General features: G+C 37.5%; 1 protein-coding gene across 1 annotated transcript; it reads right to left on the minus strand.

Annotated features, from left to right (window-relative positions):
* Positions 1-17,274: 17,274 nt before the first annotated feature.
* LOC127242290 (uncharacterized) lies at positions 17,275-20,242 on the minus strand. Its single transcript, XM_051261772.1, has 6 exons — positions 19,249-20,242; positions 18,715-19,178; positions 18,488-18,637; positions 18,297-18,420; positions 17,978-18,109; positions 17,275-17,907 (listed from the first exon to the last, which is right to left on the minus strand). Exons 1-5 carry the CDS (start codon positions 19,274-19,276, stop codon positions 18,066-18,068), a joined length of 810 nt encoding a protein of 269 aa, XP_051117729.1. The 5' UTR covers positions 19,277-20,242; the 3' UTR covers positions 17,275-17,907; positions 17,978-18,065.
* Positions 20,243-20,472: the final 230 nt, after the last annotated feature.

A 20,472-nucleotide genomic window follows, 5' to 3' on the forward strand; every position in this document is an offset into this window, starting at 1 on the left:
TAAATTTTTCACGTGTCTGCTAGGTGACGCTTATCTCATAGATATGTCATCTAGTATGTCACGTGAATACCACGCAGACATCTAATACATCAAATTTTAAAATAATAATAATAATAAAAAAAAATTCATATGTCCTCTAGACGACGCTTACATGGCGAACATGTGTCATTTGGTGTGCCACGCAGGCATCTTGGTGCCGAAGAATCAAATGTTCCAAAAATTCACTTACGAAACTATTTCAAAAGAGATTTTAACTACAAAACTAAAATGATAAGATGAGCCAATTATCAGACAAAAAAATTAGTTCACCCTATTTAAAATATATATATATTTGTGTTCGTTTGTATTTTAGATAGATGAATTTTTCATGTTAAATAGGAAAAATTATATAAGCAAAAAAAAAAAAAAAATAGCATAAAAAATGCTTGTGATTTCTGAAATTTGTTGAAAACTCTCCATGATCCTAAAATTCTATAAAACCTAATTGCGATTTGAAAAATGTTGCACACATGCCCTTTCATTCAAATTGGACTGACGATATTAATATTTTACTCATTTTAGTGTTATATTTTTTCAAAATTGGATTCATTGTACACACATACACAAACACAAATAGAAATACATACAGACAAATAGAGAGATACACACAGAGAGACACACATATACATACAAATAGACACATAGATATAGTCGTTATCATGACCGACTCTTAGGGGAGCAACATGAGCAAGTGCTTAGGGCCTGGTGTAATAGGACCCATAATTTTAGAAGCTAGACTATTACTATTATTAGATGTATTAAATTTTAAATTAGATTTTAGATTTTAATTATTCTTTTTTTTCTACGTTATCTAATTCAATTCTAATTCTGAAATAAATCTTTACGATTTTTGTTCTCTATACATTTCTATGTTTTCTCACCAGCACGCCCTGTCCATTAAAATTTAAATTAAATTTATTTTTGTTTGTCTTTATATGTACGAAGATTTTGCTATTCATTGACTGTACACTTTGTGTTTATGCTTTTTTATTGGATACATGATTAAAATAATTTTTATTTTTGTAAAGTTTATTATTATATTTATCGTTAATATTATTTTAAAAATAACTTTAATAATATGTTTATGCTATAATTTAATTTTTTGCTTAGGGCTCAAAAAGACTTCGAGACGCTCTGCTCGCTAACTTCTTGTTCCTTCTCTTTTTCTTCTTGTTTTTCCTCCAAATTAATTTTCAGAGTGTCCTCCTCACCCATCTTTTTTTCCTTTTCCTTTCCGTTTCTTCTTCTTAATCTATTTTTGGATTTTGCAAATATGCGGGAACTATTAATTTTGTTGCTTTGGGTTTTGCAAAAATTTGGGGGAATTTTTAATTTAAGCTCCATCCAGGCGCCTACTTTTTTTTGCGTGTGTGTATATACACATACATGAATAATCAATTAAATTTATTATCTATTCTTCTTGCAATACCTTAGAAACTACGATTAAATGTTATAAAATTTTTAAACTACGGGGGATTTTTAGCAAATTTAGCAAACTACGGGAGGATTTTATGCTATTTTGAGTTGAATTATTGATTGTAAGTGGATATAATAAGTGTTTGGTTGGGAGATTTTGACCAGATTTTACTATTCGCTAATTTTTTTACCCTAAAAAATATTAAATTAAACACATTCTTTATTTTGTATATTTTAATAAAAATTAATTTTATTTTTATAATATTATATTAACATCTATTTATATTTATAGTACATCGTATAATTATTCATATTCAATTTTTTTACTATTCAAAACTCAAACTCAAACCCAAAATTCAAAACCCCAACCAAATAGATTCATATTATATATATTACGTTAATATTTGTATATATATGATATTTTCTGTAATATTAATCTAAAATTGTTCACCAAAAAAATTATTGAATGAACAAACCCTTGATATTTATTTAAAATTTTTATTTTGAATATTGATTTAAATATATTGATAGATTTAGTTGTGTTTTTGGAGATATTTTAGGGTGATTGTTTGAAGGTTTGACTTTTCAGTCATCTATTTATCTAGAGATGCATTCAAATGGTTGCGTTTACTTGTGAGATTTTGGTTTTGAATTTTGATTTTGAATAGTAAAATTTTGAATTGAAATAGTTGTTTGATATGATATAAATCCGTGTTGATGTGATGTTTTGAATGTAAAATTAGATTTTAATGTAATAAAATAAATAAAAATTGAATGTTTGATTTGATGTTTTTGGAGGGAAAAGAAAATTGAAATAGTAAAATCGGTCATAAAATATTACAAGTAAAAAATATATTTTGAATAAGTTCAAGTGCTTCGGAGGAACCATTCAAAATGTATAGCGGTTGTTTTAAATTACAGTAGCGACGATGATAGATTTTTTGGGAGGAACACTACAAGAAAAAATTATTTTTGTAACAAAATATTTTTGTCTCTAAATCTATTTTTTCCGTTACTAATGAATTAGAGACGGAATTAAGAATGAAATTACGATAGCTACATGATCTTTAGGGACGGAATTTCGTTACAAATATATTATTTTTTTGTAGTGGAAGGGGGCCAAATAGTGTATTTAACACCATACGACAATATTCCAACGATCAGTTATAGAGTAGAGGTGAGTAGTGGATTCCTACCTGAGGAGCTGACCTCCCGCATCAAGCTTTTAGGGGGCAACAAAATTTCAACACTCCAGGAAGCATGAGTTTTCATCCATAATACCAAGGATCGTCACCGATGATCGTCCTACTAACAAGCGATTTAATGCCATTAGTATAATGCCTCTTGCGCAACAAATCGATCTAATATTTCCACCAACGCAACATATCATCGTCGATCCGCCAAATAGTGTGCAAGCTTTCTACCTTACCATTGCAGCTTAAAAAGAGTTGGGCGATAGTCGATACATACAACTCTATATGAATGCATCCCGATTAGTGATTCAAAAGTTAACATGTCTGATATTATATCCGGACAAGAAGCTTTCTCGCCAAAGCAGCGCCGGGGGAGTAGGGGACAATGATCATTTGGTGCTCCGGGTGATCCTTATTTCATCGACAATATCAAGGGAAACAACTGCCAATTATCCCGGTCTAGTTATTATAACGTCGCCAATATAGCACCTTCAATTTATCAATTGGGTCCAAAGCATCAGCCACTTCAATTATTTCGAGTTGCTATGTCAAGAACCCCCACAACCAGTTGTTTTGTTGTTAGGGGATCTTAACGCCACTAGTATTAATGCATCCTCGGAGCAGCAGGTTGGTCCGAAAGTCCATCCGACGCTTCAAACTATTATTGATCCTTAAATATTGACGGAGGTTGTTCGTGGAGTTTTTGAATAGTACCTACACCACACCTATACACCATCGTATCATTGACCTTACCCCGATTGGGTAAGGGCTACAATGCCAGTGTCGTGCGACATTAATATATCTAAATTTATTCTTTTCTCGGGGAAGGATAGACTATCGAGTATTAAGCATGTGAACCATTTTGTTACGCAATGTGGCAAGAAAGAATATAATGATTGACATAAACTTTAAATGTTTTCGCTATCGGTGACTGACGCCATATTCAGTTCGTATTCAGTGATACCACCAAACTCTATACAATTGTGGCAAGCTATGGATAAAACATTTCATGATCAATTTTATAGCTCGTTGATTGAAACTACATTGCTTGATTTAATGAAGGAAAACAACAAGTTGATAAACCAATTGCTGAATATATTGAGCACTTTTGACATTTGAAAATTCACTGTAATTTATAAATCTCATATATTCAAGCAACGCATATAGTGATAAGAAATATGCATTCACAGCTCAATGAAAAGCTTATCTTGCAAGAGTTTGGTGGATTTTAGAAATTTATGTCTCGCGCCATTTGGACTGAAAAAAAGAATGATAAAAAAATGGTAGGCCGCCATCAATTCAATTTGGCCAATCACATTTTCAACATCATCGATGATGTGGATCTTGCTTAACTAAAAAAAACAAGTCACAAAGTTAGATAATATATATATTTTTTTTTCAGAAGATATGAATGTCATATCATTGATAGATAGACCAACACTAAAGAATTATTTGCGCTCATCGGCAATGGTTTTCGAAATTAACGCTAAGAATGATGACAACACTTATGATGTTACCATAGTCGATCAAGTCAATATTCACCCTCATACAATGAGGAAACCATCGATTGGACAACCACCAAAAGAATAGATTGTGAATAAAAAATATTGGTTGGTTAAGGATTGAAGAGCTTAACACAAACGTAAAAAGAAGTTGCAAGAGAAAAAAGAGGCGAAGAAAATTTAGAAAGAATGCATGTTGAAAAGATTAGACAATTAACCTAAAAAATGGCCAAAAAATTTCTAAAACGGGAGAAAATTGGTAGAAACAAGAGGATATGAGCAAGGGCACTAGTTTCTACGAGAGAAAAAAAAGTTTAACTTGAAGTTCAATAGATAAATGAAGTTCAATTTGACTGCAAAAAATCCAAAATCAAAGATAATTGATCGGGGGCAATTGACCAAACAATCAAGTATAAATAAATTCCAATTAGTGCTTGATTGTCGACAACCCAGTCGAATATCCAAAAGTGGATAACAATCAATCCCAAACTTTCAGCTCGACATGTCGATGCTCCTAAAATATTTGAAGAAATTGTGATTCATGGAGACGGTGAAAGAATGAAAGAAAAAATTTAAATTGATAAGAAAGTCGTCAAACAAGAAGTTGGAAAGTTTTTCTATGTTGAGCTAAACGTGGAGTGCATTTTTACCTCAAATAGCTTTGAAGTAAGGCCGAGGGTTGAACGGAGAATAATAATTCAATGATGTCAACTGAGCATAGAAAAAGTGGAGGTCTCGAACCGTTTCCTCCAACATTAAGGAAAACACCAAAATTCGGGGTATAAGATGCACTTTCGATAGTAAATGTTGGCACTGCAGGAAAATTTGAAACAAGCACGAGCAATACTCAACTTTTTGATCATTATCACTTGGGGTTGAAAGGTTTAATTTGCGATATTATGATTATTTATCCGATGAAAGGTCGAGGTGGATTACAAAACTTGTTGAGCATCGATTGCTAATAAAAATGTATTTTTGGCTGCCCGTGAGATCTAATTTTGTTTTTCTCCACTAATCGAGTCGCAAAGTAAGACATTAATAAAATTGGGTCTAGTCATATCGAATGTCGTGGCCAGCTATAGTATATGGAATTGTTGGTCACCAAGTCGATCTATTGCAATAGAAACTCAGTGTAGCAAGCCATCGGCTTTTAAACTCATTTGATCGGTTTTCCATTTTTTTCAATTTAGGTATATGTATATTTCGAAAAATTTATTATAAGAGGGCATTATGTTGGCATGCAAAAAATTCTTTTTAACGAACAAACAAAAATTTCCAATAGATTAAGCAAGATGACACAATAAATTAAAATAAGATTGGGATAAGATTTAAATATGGGGTTGAGTTGCTCATAGTCCAAAGGACAAGAGGAGACATAACTCATTTTGTTGAACATGGTTGGATGTTTTGTGCTAATTGCAAGAGAAAATACTGAGTATTGAATAAGATAATTAATTAACCATTAAACAAGATTTATTGCCATACTTTCAAGAAGATCACCAAATATTTTGATATTAGAATAGAGACATATGAAACTGAGAGGAATCGACTGGGATCTACTGTTGAACAATAATATTCAACATGTTGCTGATTCACTAATAGTCTTTGGATTGCAAATATTGATCTGATGGTCTGTATTATTTTAGGGGTGAAAATGTAATTTACTTATCATTGCTTTATATAACCGCTTTCTTCCTATCATATATTGAATTTCGGCGCAACAAATAGAATTCATGCATCTATCATGGATGATGTCGATGAAGACGAGCAAAATTAATTTACCTTAATTCAAACTCAATCGACCATTCAACAAACAACAGAGACAACGAAGAAATTGAAGTTCCAGATATTTCAATTCTTTTACCAATACTGGATGACAAAGTCAAAATCGTTTAACCACATAAATAATATTTGAAAAATATACTGAATTTGATGTAGTAGATTCAATTTATGAAATTTTGCAAACCTATATATTAATTAATGCTAGAAGAGTACATAGTAAAAATTATTGTATGAATAAAAAATTTAGAGAATAATTTATGAAATTGTATGAACCTGATTATTTTCGTAGTTTTTCAAGATCTGAAAAAATAGTGAAAATATTAGAATCTTGTTTGCATCGGTTAAGAATTTGGATAATATGTATTAGCAACCGTTTTGCTATTAAAATATCTAAACTATTATTAATTAAAATAAATTAGTATTTCATTCAGTTGAATTTTCCATTTACGTGTGCATGAGGAACATATCATACCATATTATACAGTCTCATAAGATTAAATAAAAAACACAATATGTTTTAAGTCGTGTGAAAATATTTTAAAATTCAAATTACTATTGTGCAGAACATATTAGGCTAAAACTAAGATATATTTTACTATATATAATTAATATTGTGCTATTTAAATATATATATATATATTATATGTTACATTATCATTTATTATTTTCTTAATATATATTTGCTAATTGAGTCAAATTATTACTGAGCACCTTAATCAGAACGATATGCTTTACTTGCAAAAAAATAATATAAAAAAAATCACATTAAATACTATTTTTTTTTTCCAAAATTTTAAAATTTGGAAACTTTCTTATTTAAAACTCTCTTATTTAAACGAAGTCATATTATATAATTATGGTCCATAAATTCTTTACTTGGTCTTCAAGTGATTATTACACAAGGCACTCTTTTTCTTTGCCACAGTTTGAAAATATACACCATGTGCCAAAAGCCATTTTTATTTCATTTCATATAAATAATTAGATTATTATTATTATTATTATTATTATTTAATTTCATATAAATAATTAAATTAAATTATTATTATTATTATTATTATTAAGTTGGGCATACCTTTGGTTCGGCCATCAAATCAAATTAATGTATTTATATTTATGTCAAAATTGGTTTTCATGATCATGGAAAGGGTAAAAAGGGGACTGATGGTACCATGAATTCATATTGAAACTTGGACCACAATAGGGAATTTTCGATGCCCGACGGTATGTTTGTTTGTCTTTTTCATTAGGGTGTGTTCGGTTGTAAAATTTTAACAAAATTCTACTATTCATCCAATTTTTCCCCCCAAAAACATCAAATCAAACACCTATTTTTCATTTTTTATATTATACTAAAAATTAATTTTACATTCAAAACATCACATCAACACCTATTTATATCACATCATACAACTATTCAAATTCAAAATTTTTACTATTCAAATCCCAACTCAAAATCCAAACCCCCAAACAAACACACCCTAGGTAAATTGCATAATACATACATGCGATTTTATTATAAATACATAAAATATTTTATTTTATTCACTACTAGAAAAGAAGTGGATAGTTGCGGAAATTTATCACAAATTTTAATTATGGGGAGTAATTTCGTGATCAATTTATATCACAACTTTTTATTTCGACGGTTCCGTGTGTAATATTTACAGAAAAAGTTACAAAAAATTTTCCGTGACTATTTAAAGTAACGACTTATGTAACTAAAATGTCTAAAATATTCTTATTCCGTGTCTTTCGACTATTTCGTCAAAAATTGTCACCAAAATCTTTTGTGACTATTTTAAGTTGCGACAAACATAACCAAGAACTTGCAATATTTTAAATTATTACATATATTGTTATGATGTAATTTTTTTAACTTTTTAAAGTCAAATATCACGATAAACAACCATAATATTTTTTATTATCGTCTATTTAAAGTAATAACAAAATAATAAAATTATCTCCAATATTTTTATTTTTTTACTTGTGGTGTAATTAAATAATTTATTTTAACTATTCATAACTATTTAAAATCATGACATAAGTACTGAAATATTAAAAAAATCTTAATTCAATATTATTTTTTTTTTCTAAAAAATTGTACTATTTATGATTACATTATAAATAATTTTATTTTATTTAATTAATATATATTAATTTTATTTATTGCAAATATTAATGTAAATAAATATTTAATTATTTATAGTTACCATATCAATAATAAATTTAAATGTATTGTTAACTTTGAAATTTTATATGATGTTTTTTTTAAAAAAAGTGATTGAGTTTAAAAAATAAAAACAAAAATAATTGATTCACAACCGATGAAATTCAAAAAGTCTTTGATACTAAAAAAAAATACTATATGTTAAAATTTAATATTTTTTTATATTAAATAGACAAGACCGAATTTTTGTTAAAGTTCATAATGATATATTAAATAAATATGTATATATGGTTAAAAGATAAATTTATAACCAATAATATTTATATAGTTAAAATATAATAATAAACAAAAATTAATGCTTTAAGGTAGATAGCTAAATTAACATAACATGTCTTTAATTGCATTGAACAATAATTATAATTTAATTATATAATTTTTTTTCAAAAATATAAAGTGACGGAATTGTGTAATGTATTATTTTGTAACTTATTGTCACGAAAATGTTACTATTATAAAATATTCACGAAATTTTTTTGTAACTTCTGTCGCTATATAAAGTCACCGTATATGTCATGATATTATTTTGTAACTTATTGTTAAAAAAATCATCAGCGAAATTCCACGAAAATGATTCTATCTTTTTTTATGTGGTTTTTTAATAAAACGTCACCAATTTGTATTAAAATCATAACTTTTTTTACTGCAATTATAGCTCAATTTTCTAGTAACACTCAGAGATCGTGTCTACTGCTTCTTAAGTCATGTAGAACTCTCTCTTTCTATTTCACATTTGACATCTATTCTATTGATTTATTACATAAAATTTATTTATATTATATTAAAATATGCATAAAATAATTGAATAAATTTATTTTTAATATTAAATATAAAAAAATTTATTATATATATACATATATGTATTAATTCATATTATATTTTTGTAATATTTATAAAAATTATTATCACTCAAAAACAAATTTAGTGAATAAACCCTATTTCTTTATTTAAATACAACGTCGAACCCTAAATTTATTTATTTTTTTCTATTCAATCACTCAATTTCATTTAAAGCATCACATTAAAATTTATTACCCTTTCAAAACAAGAAATTCAGCGAATATATGCATTCTTTTTAACTTCAAATTTTTTATTTCACTTCAAACTACTATGGAATCTAAAATATAGAGGCCAAAGCCATAACCCAAATTTAGAAAATAGAATTATAAAAAATATATTGTTGAGCACAAAAAAAAAAACGATGGGTAGGGTATTCGAGAATGGGACTATCAAATTAGGTTAAGGAGTGGTGTAGAGTTTAATGGGCTTGTTAATAGTCATAGGATCTTAAAAAGAGAGTCCGAAACGCTGTTAAGGAAAAGGCTTCATCGGGAGAAAACAGAGATCAGACGTGATAAGGTCTGGCGTTAAGATCAGATGTGGTAAGGTCGGGCACTGAGGTCGGACGTGATCAGGTCGGGCTTGGGTCGGGCATGATAAGGTCGGGCACTGAGGTCGGACGTGATCAGGTCGGGCTCGGGTCGGGCGTGATAAGGTCGGGCACTGAGGTCCGACGTGATCAGGTCGGGCTCGGAGGTCGGGCATGATAAGGTCGGGCACTGAAGTCAGATGTGATTAGGTTGGGCACGGAGGTCAGACATGATAAGGTCGGGCACAGAGATCAGACGTGATAAGGTCGGACGTTAAGATCGGATGTGGTAAGGTCGGGCACGAAGGTCGGACGTGATAAGGTCGGGTACTGAGGTCGGATGTGATCAGGTCGGGCCTGATAAGGTCGGGCACTGAGGTCGGATGTGATCAGATCGGGTACGGAGGTCGAATGTGATAAGGTCGGGCGTTATATAGGTTGGGCGAGGCGAAGTCAGGCAAGTCAGGAGGTCAAACAAGTGGAAGACAGACAAGAGGAGACGGAGCAGCAGGTGTGCAGGTCGGGACAGTTGAAGGAAGTTTCAACCGATGAGCGGATTTGAAGGCACGACTTGGTGGTGGCGGTTGACATGGGTTTTAAATAGGTCTGTTCGTGACCTAAGAAACTATCTTTAATCGACATCAAATTCAAGTGAATTGCTTTTGGGGATCACCACTTTATTTTTTCCAGTCTATAGTATTTTATTTCCCTAGTTTATCTATGTATCCTACAGTGCTTAGGGATTCTTAATCTCAGGCATTTAATTCATCAAATTCGAAGATAATTTCTATTTTCAGATTTTACTTTTTATTGTTGGAAATTTGCATCAACAATTTGGCGACCATAGTGGGAGAGAGGCAAGATTGTTGTTCCTACGTCAACAGAGAATTTCATACGACTGAGGTCCGGCCGAATCATCGGAAGGATCCATATGGCAGGCTCACAGCCTCAAGCATCTTCAGCACTGGTGGGAGAAACTGTACCACCTGTCATGCCAAATGCAGGGGAAATCCCCCAAGCACCCGCCGATTGGGTGTCTTATGTTCAACATTTGAGCAATCAGCAAGCTCTGGCTATGCAAAACATGTTGCGAGAGCAGCAGACCCTCATGTTGCGTGAGCAACAAAATCTTATGCAAAATATGCTAGATCAAGCTCTATCAAGGGTTACTCTTCAATCCACTCAGTCTCCATCATGGTTGTCACCGTCCAGGTTACAGACAAATTTTGCAAGTCCTTCATATGTAGATAGCACTTTTCCAAGTGCTACTGCTACTAGGGTTGACAGGGGAAAAACTCCTCTGACATACCCAAATAATGTTCCACTGGGTGTTAGGGAGATCAGGCTTAAAATCCTATTCCTGTATTCGACCTTGTTCCACCCAGGGTAGATCCGGAAGACATTGTTCAAGTTTTGAGGGTGAATTTTGGAATGAATCCTCAAATGGTCAACAGGCAGGCATATCAGAGGCCATTCCCAGAAAGAATCATCAATGAGCAGCCCCTCCCGAGGAATTACAGACCACCCGAATTTCATTCGTTTTCTGGAGAAGATAGAGCATCAACCATTGAGCATGTGGGACGCTTCACGGCCCAATTGGGGGAAGTGGGCAATAATTCGTTTTACAAATTACAGTTGTTTGGATTATCGTTCACAAGAACCATTTTTTCATGGTTTGCCAATCTCCCGCCAAGACAGTTGCAAACTTGGGAAGGTCTGGAGGCCGCGTTCCATGCAAGATTCTTTAATCTACTCCCGACGGTCTCACTCACAGATTTCTTGGAGATCCGGAAGATGCCCGAAGAGACTGCTTATCAATTTATAGAGCGGATACGTCTAATGAAGGGATGGTGCCCGACAATCATAGAAGAAAGCGAGATGACCAATTTAGTGGTCAGGAATATGCATACCAGACTTCGGGAGGCGTTGACAGCCCACGATGTTCAGGATCTGGCCAGTTTGGCTTCCAAAGCAGGAAGGTTGGAATCCCTTTTTAGAGAAAAAAGATCATAATTTCCGGCGGAACAGGGTCCAACAGATGGCCAGTGTTGATGCAGAAATGTATACGCCATATGATAAGCAGGGAAGCAACATTGAAGAAATGGCAGCTGAAATTGTAAACAGCAAGCCTTATGTGTGTTCCAAACTAAAGCCCCTTCCGGGGGCAGAAGAGAAGGAACAACTGACTTTTGATGTGTCTAAAACAGATGAAATTTTTGATATTCTGCTAGCAGATGGGCAGATTCACATCCCCAAAGGGCAGCGGTTAGCAACGAAAAAAGAGATAAAAGGGAGGCCATACTGTAAGTGGCATAATTCTTTTACGCATTACACTAATCAATGTACGCATTTCCGAAAGGAAATACAGAAGGCTATCAAAGCAGGGAGATTCAAGTATGTGACAATGGGAGTGGAGCACCAGCCGTTCCCAAAGGTAACTACTGCTGTGATCTCTCTGCGCTCTTCACAAGATGCGCAAAGTGATGATGAAGAAAATACCAAGCGAAAGGAGCGTAAGCCCAAAGAGCGGGAGCATGGTCAGGAAGATAAGTTCAAGGTTTAACCAGAGTGGCAGAGAAATGGGATAAAGAAGATAGATCTTTCGAAGTGGAATTGAAGGATAAAGCTGTAGTACGAGATCGAACAACGCGCAAACCACAACCAACCCATGTCAAATGGAGCCGGAACAGAAAGCCTCTGCCAATAGACATAGATCCCCAGTTTCCAGGTATGAATCATACACAAATCCGTAATGCTAAGCGCAGGTATGCGGCTCGACATGGAAAGCGAGCAGATAAAGGGAAAGAAAAGAAGGAATCATCACCCAAAAGGAAGACCTCGAGCGACCAACTACAGGAGCACTGGCAGATCGAGAAGCCTATCAAGAAGGCCAGGTGCTTTCGGTGTCAATTCTGCAGACGGATCAACATTGATCCCGAAGTAGGAGAGGTCGAGGAAGAGGCTCCTGAGATAGTCTTTGGGACGTTCGCTCCAGGCGAAACGAGAGCTTTGCGCAGTAAGATAGTGAAGATTGATAAAGCCGGGTTTGAAGTCAGGATGACGGGTATGCGATGGTTCGAGGAAGAAGAAGAACCAGAATGGGCGGCCATGGCTGGCAGTCCCCCACCTATGATTTTTCCGCCTATACCAGAAGGAGCAATCCCACACTTGAAACCATTGTATGTTAACGCTCACATTTGTGGTAAGCCGATTAACAAGGTTTTCATTGATAATGGGGCCGTCTTCAACGTCATGCCTCTTAAAACTCTGAGAAAATTGGGCAAAGGGATTGGTGATCTGTCTCCAGTAGACATCGAGATGACAAGCTTCACGGGATAAACAACCAAACCAGAAGGGATGATGGTGGCACCCATTGAAGTCGGACCAAAGATGATTTCAACAGTATTCTTTGTAGTAGATGCCAACACTACTTATTCAGTCTTGTTGGGGCGAGACTGGATTCACGCTTCCAAATGCGTGCCTTCTTCTCTCCATCAACAGATCATGTTTTGGGAAGGAGATCAGGTATTCACCATGGAGGCCAGCACCAATCCGTTCGGCTCCACAGAAGGTATGGAAGAGTCAGTGCTTTATTCAGAGTACATACCTCCGATTTCACGGACAGCTGTGGTAGACGAATATCCCTGGAAGGGCTGTAGGCTCACTGGGCAGAGTTATGTGTTTCATTAGAAACATTCTTCTGTTTTATGGCTCTGTCGTTAGCCAAAAAACTTTTTCATTTATTTAAGTTTAATTATGGAAGAAATAAGTAAATGTGACAAGCTGATTAGGCAGTTTTATTTAAACCAATTAACGGTTAGGTTACATAACAGGGAAGGTTCCAACAATAATGTTGGCGAGGGAGAAGGTTTTCGCTGGCCTGATCTTTTGGAAAAGACAGAACCTTCCTTGTCTACTCAGGATCCGCTCATTGAATACAATGTAGGAACTGAACAGATACCCAAGATGGTCAGGGTAAGTGGTTTGTTGTCTGAAAACCAGCAGGAGCAAATGGTAACGCTAATTCGGGATCACATGGAGTGTCTGGCATGGGATTACTCTGAGATGCCCGGATTGGCACGCGATTTGATAGAACATAGGTTGCCTATTAAGAAAGGATTTAGACCGTATAAGCAACCACCAAGGAGAGTTAGTCCATAATTGCTGCCCCAGATCAAAGAAGAGATTGAGAAACTGTTGAAAGTGGGATTCATTCGACCTTGTCGGTATGCAGAATGGTTAGCCAATATTGTTCCGGTAACCAAAAAGAATGGAAAGATTTGGATATGCATTGATTTCAGAGATCTCAATCTAGCTACCCCGAAAGATGAGTATGTTGATCGACTCGGCAGCAGGGCATCGAATTTTAAGCTTGATGGACGGGTATGCAGGGTATAATCAAATTTCATTAACGGAAGAAGATATACCCAAAATCGCGTTCAGATGCCCAGGAGATTTGGGAATCTACGAATGGACGGTTATGCCATTTGGTTTAAAGAATGATGGAGCAACATATCAACGGGCAATGAATACGATCTTTCATGATCTGATCGGGCAGTCAATGGAGGTATACATCGATGATGTAATCATTAAGTCTATTGACTTTGACACACATCTGGTTGATTTAAAAAGTGTTTTTCTACGGATGAAGCAATACAACCTGAAAATGAACCCAGCGAAATGTGCCTTTGGAGTTTCGGCAGGGAATTTCCTAGGGTTTTTAGTGCATGAAAAGGGGATAGAAGTCGATGCAAACAAAGCCAAGGCTATTTTGACAATGCGGCCACCTCGGTCGGTTAAAGAAGTGCAAAGTTTGTTGGGGAAGGTAAATTACCTAAGGCGTTTTATATCAAACGCTGCAGGGAAGTTTAAACCTATTACAAAGTTGCTACAGAATAAGGCAGCCAATTTCTCTTGGGGTCCGGATCAGCAGAAGGCGTTAGAATAAATCAAGCAGGCATTAACCAGACCACTTGTGTTGGTTCCCCCAAGGGGAGATCGACCCCTTCGGCTGTATGTTGCGAACAACTTTGATGTTGTGAGTAGTCTGTTAGCGCAAGAATGAGAGGATGGTAAGGAAAGGGCTATTTATTATTTAAGCAAAACTTTGGCAGGACCAGAGTTGAATTATACTATGCCCAAGAAAATGTGCTATTCTTTAGTTTTTGCATGTACTCGGTTGGAGCATTATATTCTGCCAAGAGAAACCGAGGTAGTTTCTAAAATGGATCTGATCAGATTAATTCTGCATAGATCAACCATGCAGGGAAGATTAATGAAATGGGCCATTAAATTGGCTCCTTTCGTGCTGCAACATCAACTTATCAAAGTGGTGAAAGGGCAGGTTGTAGCAGATTTGTTGGCCGAATTTGCAGACGACGAACCAGTGAAAAACAAAGTGGTGCCGTATATAGGCACTAGTGCTTGGAAAATATTTTTTTATGGTTCTCGTTCAAAAGGAAAGTCAGGGGCAAGAGTGATATTAGAAGGACCAAGAGCCAGGAAAATTAGTTTGCAGCTTCAAATGGAAGAGATGACTCATAACTCGGCGGAATACGAAGCACTAATTTTGGGTTTGGAAGCACTTATCGCTAACGGAGTACAATCGGTTCTAGTTTATGGAGATTCTCAACTGGTCATCAATCAAGTGTTAAAACGGTACGCTTGTAATTATCCTCATTTGCGTCAATACCGAGATTTGGTATGTCATATGTTATACAGAATTGCGGAGGTAGTTTTCGAGCATGTACCAAGAACAGAAAATCGGTTGGCGGATAATCTGGCTCAGAGTGCCTGCAAGCAAATGATCGGTAGCATTGATTCTGGGACTGATTGGAGAACAGAAATCATGGTGTATTTGGAATCACCAAGTTTTATGACTCCTGTGGGCATTCGATTGAAAGCCTTACGTTTTCAGCTTATTGAAGGGGTTCTGTATAAAAGAACCTTTGAAGGAGTTTCATTGAGGTGTTTGGGACCAGAAAAGTCTACCAAAATAATGGAAGAAGTTCATGGTAGAATTTGTGAAGCACACCGAGCAGGTCTGAATATGCGATGGGCTATTCATCGTATGAGATTTTATTGGCCAAAGACTTTTGATGATTGTATCAGATTTGCTAAAGGGTGTCAGGAATGTCAGAGGCATGGTCCACTAAATCATCTGCCAACAGTAGAATTGCAGACGATGGTTAAGCCGTGGCCATTCAAAGCTTGGGCGTTGGATGTAATAGGGAAAATTCATCCGACGTCATCGAAGCAACATTCATTCATTTTGGTAGCGACTGATTACTTCACCCAATGGGTAGAGGCAGTTCCTTTGAAGAATGCGATGCAGAAAGAGGCGAACGGGCTGGCCGAAACAGCAAATAAAATTGTTATCGGCATCATCCGAAAAATGGTAGAAGAAAATCCAAGAAAATGGCATACATTGTTGTCTCAGGCATTGTGGGCCCACCGAAATAGTATAAATACTTCTACTGGATTTTCCCCATACCAATAACGTTCGGGCAAGATGCTGTTTTGCCTGCTGAATTTGTTGTGCCTTCGCCCAGAGTGATCAATACAACAGCGTGTATTGACGAGGCATATGCACAAAGGATGTGGCAACAATTGGAAGAAGTGGATACAGATCGATTAAACGCTTTGGATCAAGTGGTTTGACAGAGTGAGATTAGGGCGAAATACTATGGGAAGAGAGTGTTCCCAAAGGTTTTTGCAGAAGGGGATTTGGTCTGGAAAACAATTCTGCCTAGTATAAGAAGGTGGATCAATTATTGAAGTGGTCTCCCAATTGGGAAGGTCCTTTCATCATTCATAAAGTGATTGGGAATAGAGCTTTTATTATTGTAAATCAAGAAGGAAAATTGGTACATGAGAATATTAATGCTAAGTATCTGAAAAGGTATTACCCTGCCTTTTCAGAAAATTGTCATTAGTTCTTATTATAAAATTTAGGAACCCCTCAAAGGGTTCTCTAATCATCAGAAGGATAGTTGTCTTCTGGTTCAGAGGTTTCATCCCAGCTCGCAGAAACCATCTCAGGTTCTTCATCCAACAGGTCATCCAAATCAAGACGGTAGCGATCCCACTGATCCTGCATTTCTTGAAGATCTTGTTCGGTGCGGACCTTCATATCTTGCAGAGATTGATTCTCTTGTTCAACAAGGACGCGCAGTCTGGAGAGCGTTGATCTTTGCTGATGAAAAATGTTGTTCCAGCTGAGGTCTGGAAGGATTGCCGATACATGATGGTCTATCATGTCCAGATGATGATCAAGATCAGATATATGAGTGAGTATGTCGGTAAGGGGTTCATAGCCAGTGGATATACGCTCCATTAGTCGGATCGTACGATGTGTGGTTCTCCCGCCTCTGCCGGAGAACCTAAATTTAAAGTCCAGTTTTTTTAGCACTTGTATCAGGTCTTCGGCATGATGACCTATGGGGTGTTTTCCTACAAGGAATGGTTGCAAAGAACCTTGCCAGTTCGACGAAGGGATGCAAATGCAAGGTGAAACCATTTTGAGTGATGATATGGGGGGTGCTGATGATGTTCACAGTAAGAGGTATGGAGCTTATATAGGTGTTGTGATGTTTAATTTTTGGTTTATTAAATGTGTAGAAAATATGGATTCGTGTTTTAATGTCTGACTTAGTAAAAACGCAAAGAACATAGGATCTGTGTTATGAAAATAGAATATATAGATTAAGTCTGAAAATTCTATACAAATTATGTCAGGGCCACAGAGAAAGCAGGGCCTTAAGGGCAGTTTGGAGATCGGTCCACTTTAGCTCCGATTTTGTGGCACGCCGACGCTGATAAGCTTCCTGGTGTCTCCGGACGAGTCTCATTTATATGGTTGTTTGAAGTTGCTTGCAGAGACTCGTCTGAGTATAGCACTGTGCCTCCACCAGACGACTCCCTTCCTGAATTCTGTCATCCAGGGACTTCAGCTATTCTTGTAGGCGTTTGAGTTCTTCCGTTAACTGGGAGATCTCAGCCGCTAATGTGTGTCTCGCTTGTCGGAGTTCGTCCAACGTAGTCTTGGCAAGATTAAGGTCTTGATCGACCTTTTTCAATGTTGCCTCAAGACTGGCTGGATCAGCAGTTAGTTGAGATGACGTGGCCTCGGATGATGGGGGCCGGATCAGAGGCAGTTCAGCTTAAAGTTCGGTGATCCTGGCCATCATCCGATCAAGGACGGGGGAAGCTTCTGATTCCAGTGTGGGTTATACCAACAAGGCTATTGCGACCTAGACTAGAGCTTTGAGGTCGGCTAAACTCAGGTCGTGCAAAAGACAGGTCGGCACAGCGTTCTACGATCGATCTGAGGGGAGTCAGAAGGTTCACTCGGGCCAAAATGTTCATCTCTTGAGCAGCCTGAGACAAAAGGACAATGTTAAGTCAGAAAGATATGGTGAACTCATTACAATATAATGATAAAGTTTACCTGATTTAAGGCGGCCGTGGCTTCAGAAGGGGCCATGAGTCGGAACGTCGTGGAGGCACCATGGTGAGTTGTCGGGCCAGTAACCGACTCATCTCCCGGTTGAAGACGGTGAGCGACGGCCAGCTCTATCCCCTGAACGAATAAAGTTAAGCAAGGAAGAATGAGAGAAAGCTAGAAAATAGATGAGAGGGAATATTAACCGAACCCCTTGGGGCAAAATTGACTGAAGCCTCGCCCGACTTCGAGGAGGAAATCTCCTATATGTCGTGAGGCGGTGGGATCGGTTGGACTGGTTGAGGAGCAATAGGAAGAACCTCACCAACAGGCTGAGCGGCTGGTTGTAAGGGTAGCGCGGCAGCAGCTTGGTCGGGTGGTGCCACGACTGGGTCGGGCAATTCTGCGACCTGGTCGGGTTCGAGCACCACCGCAATTGCATCAGGTTCCTAGTTGGAATATCATACAAGAGTTAGAGGTTTATAAAAAATCATATGGAAAGATCATGGAAGTTACCTGTGATGGTTCCGCAACCTGGTCGGGGAAGGTGACGGATTGGTCAGGCATCGCTGCAACCACATCAGTCATTTGTAGTGGTGGAAGAGCAGGTGGAGGAGAAATTGTAGGAGAAATTTGCCTCCCCGCCGATTCCTCCGGTCGGTGTACCTACAGTAAAAGAATTGAAGTTAATGGCTGAAGTAAGTATTCTCTTTTTTTTCTTAGGAGCATTAGGAAATACTTACCTCAGCTTGCAGGGGGGTCGGTTGTGTGATGATCGGTTGACCAGCGATCGAGAGGTTTTCTGGAGGACCGACCGGTTGAGCAGGTCTTTGTTCAGTTGGGGTCGTTGGTGCAGCTGACGGTTGATTGGCAGTCGGGTCCTCTCCCCGACGGGTCATTGGTAGTACTACGGATGGGGGTGCAGTCGGTTGGTTGGTGGTTGGGACCGCGGTCGGTTGGTTTGTGGTCGGGACCGCGGTCAGTTGGTTTGTGTTCGGGACCGCGGTCGGTTGGTTTGTGGTCGGGACCATAGTTGGTTGGTTGGTGGCCGGCACTATAGCCGTTTGGTGTGTGGTCGGGACTGCAGTTGACTGGGAAGAAGTCAGATGGATGGGTGAGTGCGCCGCAGTCGATTGAGCCATGGTCGGCTGAGTCTCAGTCGGTTGAGAGACAATTGGGGTTGTGGTCGGCGGCAATTGAGGGTCCTCTGGAATAAAAGCTGTTAAAGTTAAGAAAAGCTTGCAAGGAAAATGAAATATGGAAGGAAAAAGACTTACCAAATTGTTTCTTCAAGTATTTTGGCATCCCGCTTGTATCCACTAGTAGAGATGCTAAGTATTCCTCAATGACCCGCCTATCAATGGCAGGGGCGGCCTTCTACTTATGTTTCTTTGCTCCGGATCCGCCTATGGTAGGCGCCTGCCTTTTTCTTCTCGGGGCAGCGGCTAATCGAGGAGAACCCAGTGCCAAGACTGGGGGTGGGGCAAGTTTCCCAACCAATTGGTCGGTCGGGGGAGCAATCAAAGACCAGGTAGCCGACCACCAGGCAGGAAACGCTTCGGTCGCCAAAGGTTTTAAGCAGAAAGGCAAGTACGAGTTAGAGGTGATATAGTCGGTGAGTTGGGAAAGGTAGGTCGGGATAAGCTCGGGAATCACCAGCCCTTCTGGGCTTTGAGGTATAAGGTGAGGTTGGGCTAGTGGTCCCGGCAAGCCCTGACAGCAACCGAACTGTCGGGCCAAAAATTGGGGCTGATAATTAAAAGTATAAAATAATATGTGGTTTTTCTTGTCCGACCTCTTACTAGAAAATAGAGATCGGGGTTTCATGGCGGAGTCCCAAGAGAAGGGATAGGTCGGATGAGGAAGAGGATCGGGATAAGTTTGGGAATAAGATGTGTCGGGATGAAGCCAAAAAAGATCGGTCGAATATTGTATAAGGGTTTCGTAGACATAGAAGCGGGAATTGCTACGGTCCTCAGTCAGGATTTGGGCGATGACATGATCGGACGGATAGAGATAAGAGGAATTAGGAGTTAATCTGGCCAAGGCATAACCTATAGACCTGTAAGGATTCGGGGTGATAGGAAGTCGGCCAAAAAAGGCGTTTGGGAAGTAAAGACGGAGCCACAATTTCATGAACCAGAATGGTCCCGAAGCTGCTGTGTCCGCCTTCTTAGTATCAGTCAGGCGGGTGCTTACTCGGGTTAACCCCTCAAAGTGGTTAGCCAAAAAGAGGGTTCCCAATGAGAAAAATTGGCTGTTGGCTAGTTGAATGGCCAGATCGACTTGGGTAGAAAGGACGAGTTTAAAGGGGGAAAAAATGATGTATCTGTAAAGAAAGAAGATATTCAACCAAAACATCCAACTTCGAACTTACGAAAGAGATTTCAAAAGGAAGAAAGCGTACCTGCAGAGCCAGAAAAGAAGGAATGTTATATGTTCCAATTCAGAAACAGAGGAAGCTTGGCGAGGGCCCAACCAGCATGGTTGGGTGAAGGCTC

This window comes from Andrographis paniculata, unplaced genomic scaffold (genome assembly GCF_009805555.1).
Source record: "Andrographis paniculata isolate CXL003 unplaced genomic scaffold, ASM980555v1 Contig86END, whole genome shotgun sequence".
Lineage (NCBI taxonomy): Eukaryota > Viridiplantae > Streptophyta > Magnoliopsida > Lamiales > Acanthaceae > Andrographis > Andrographis paniculata.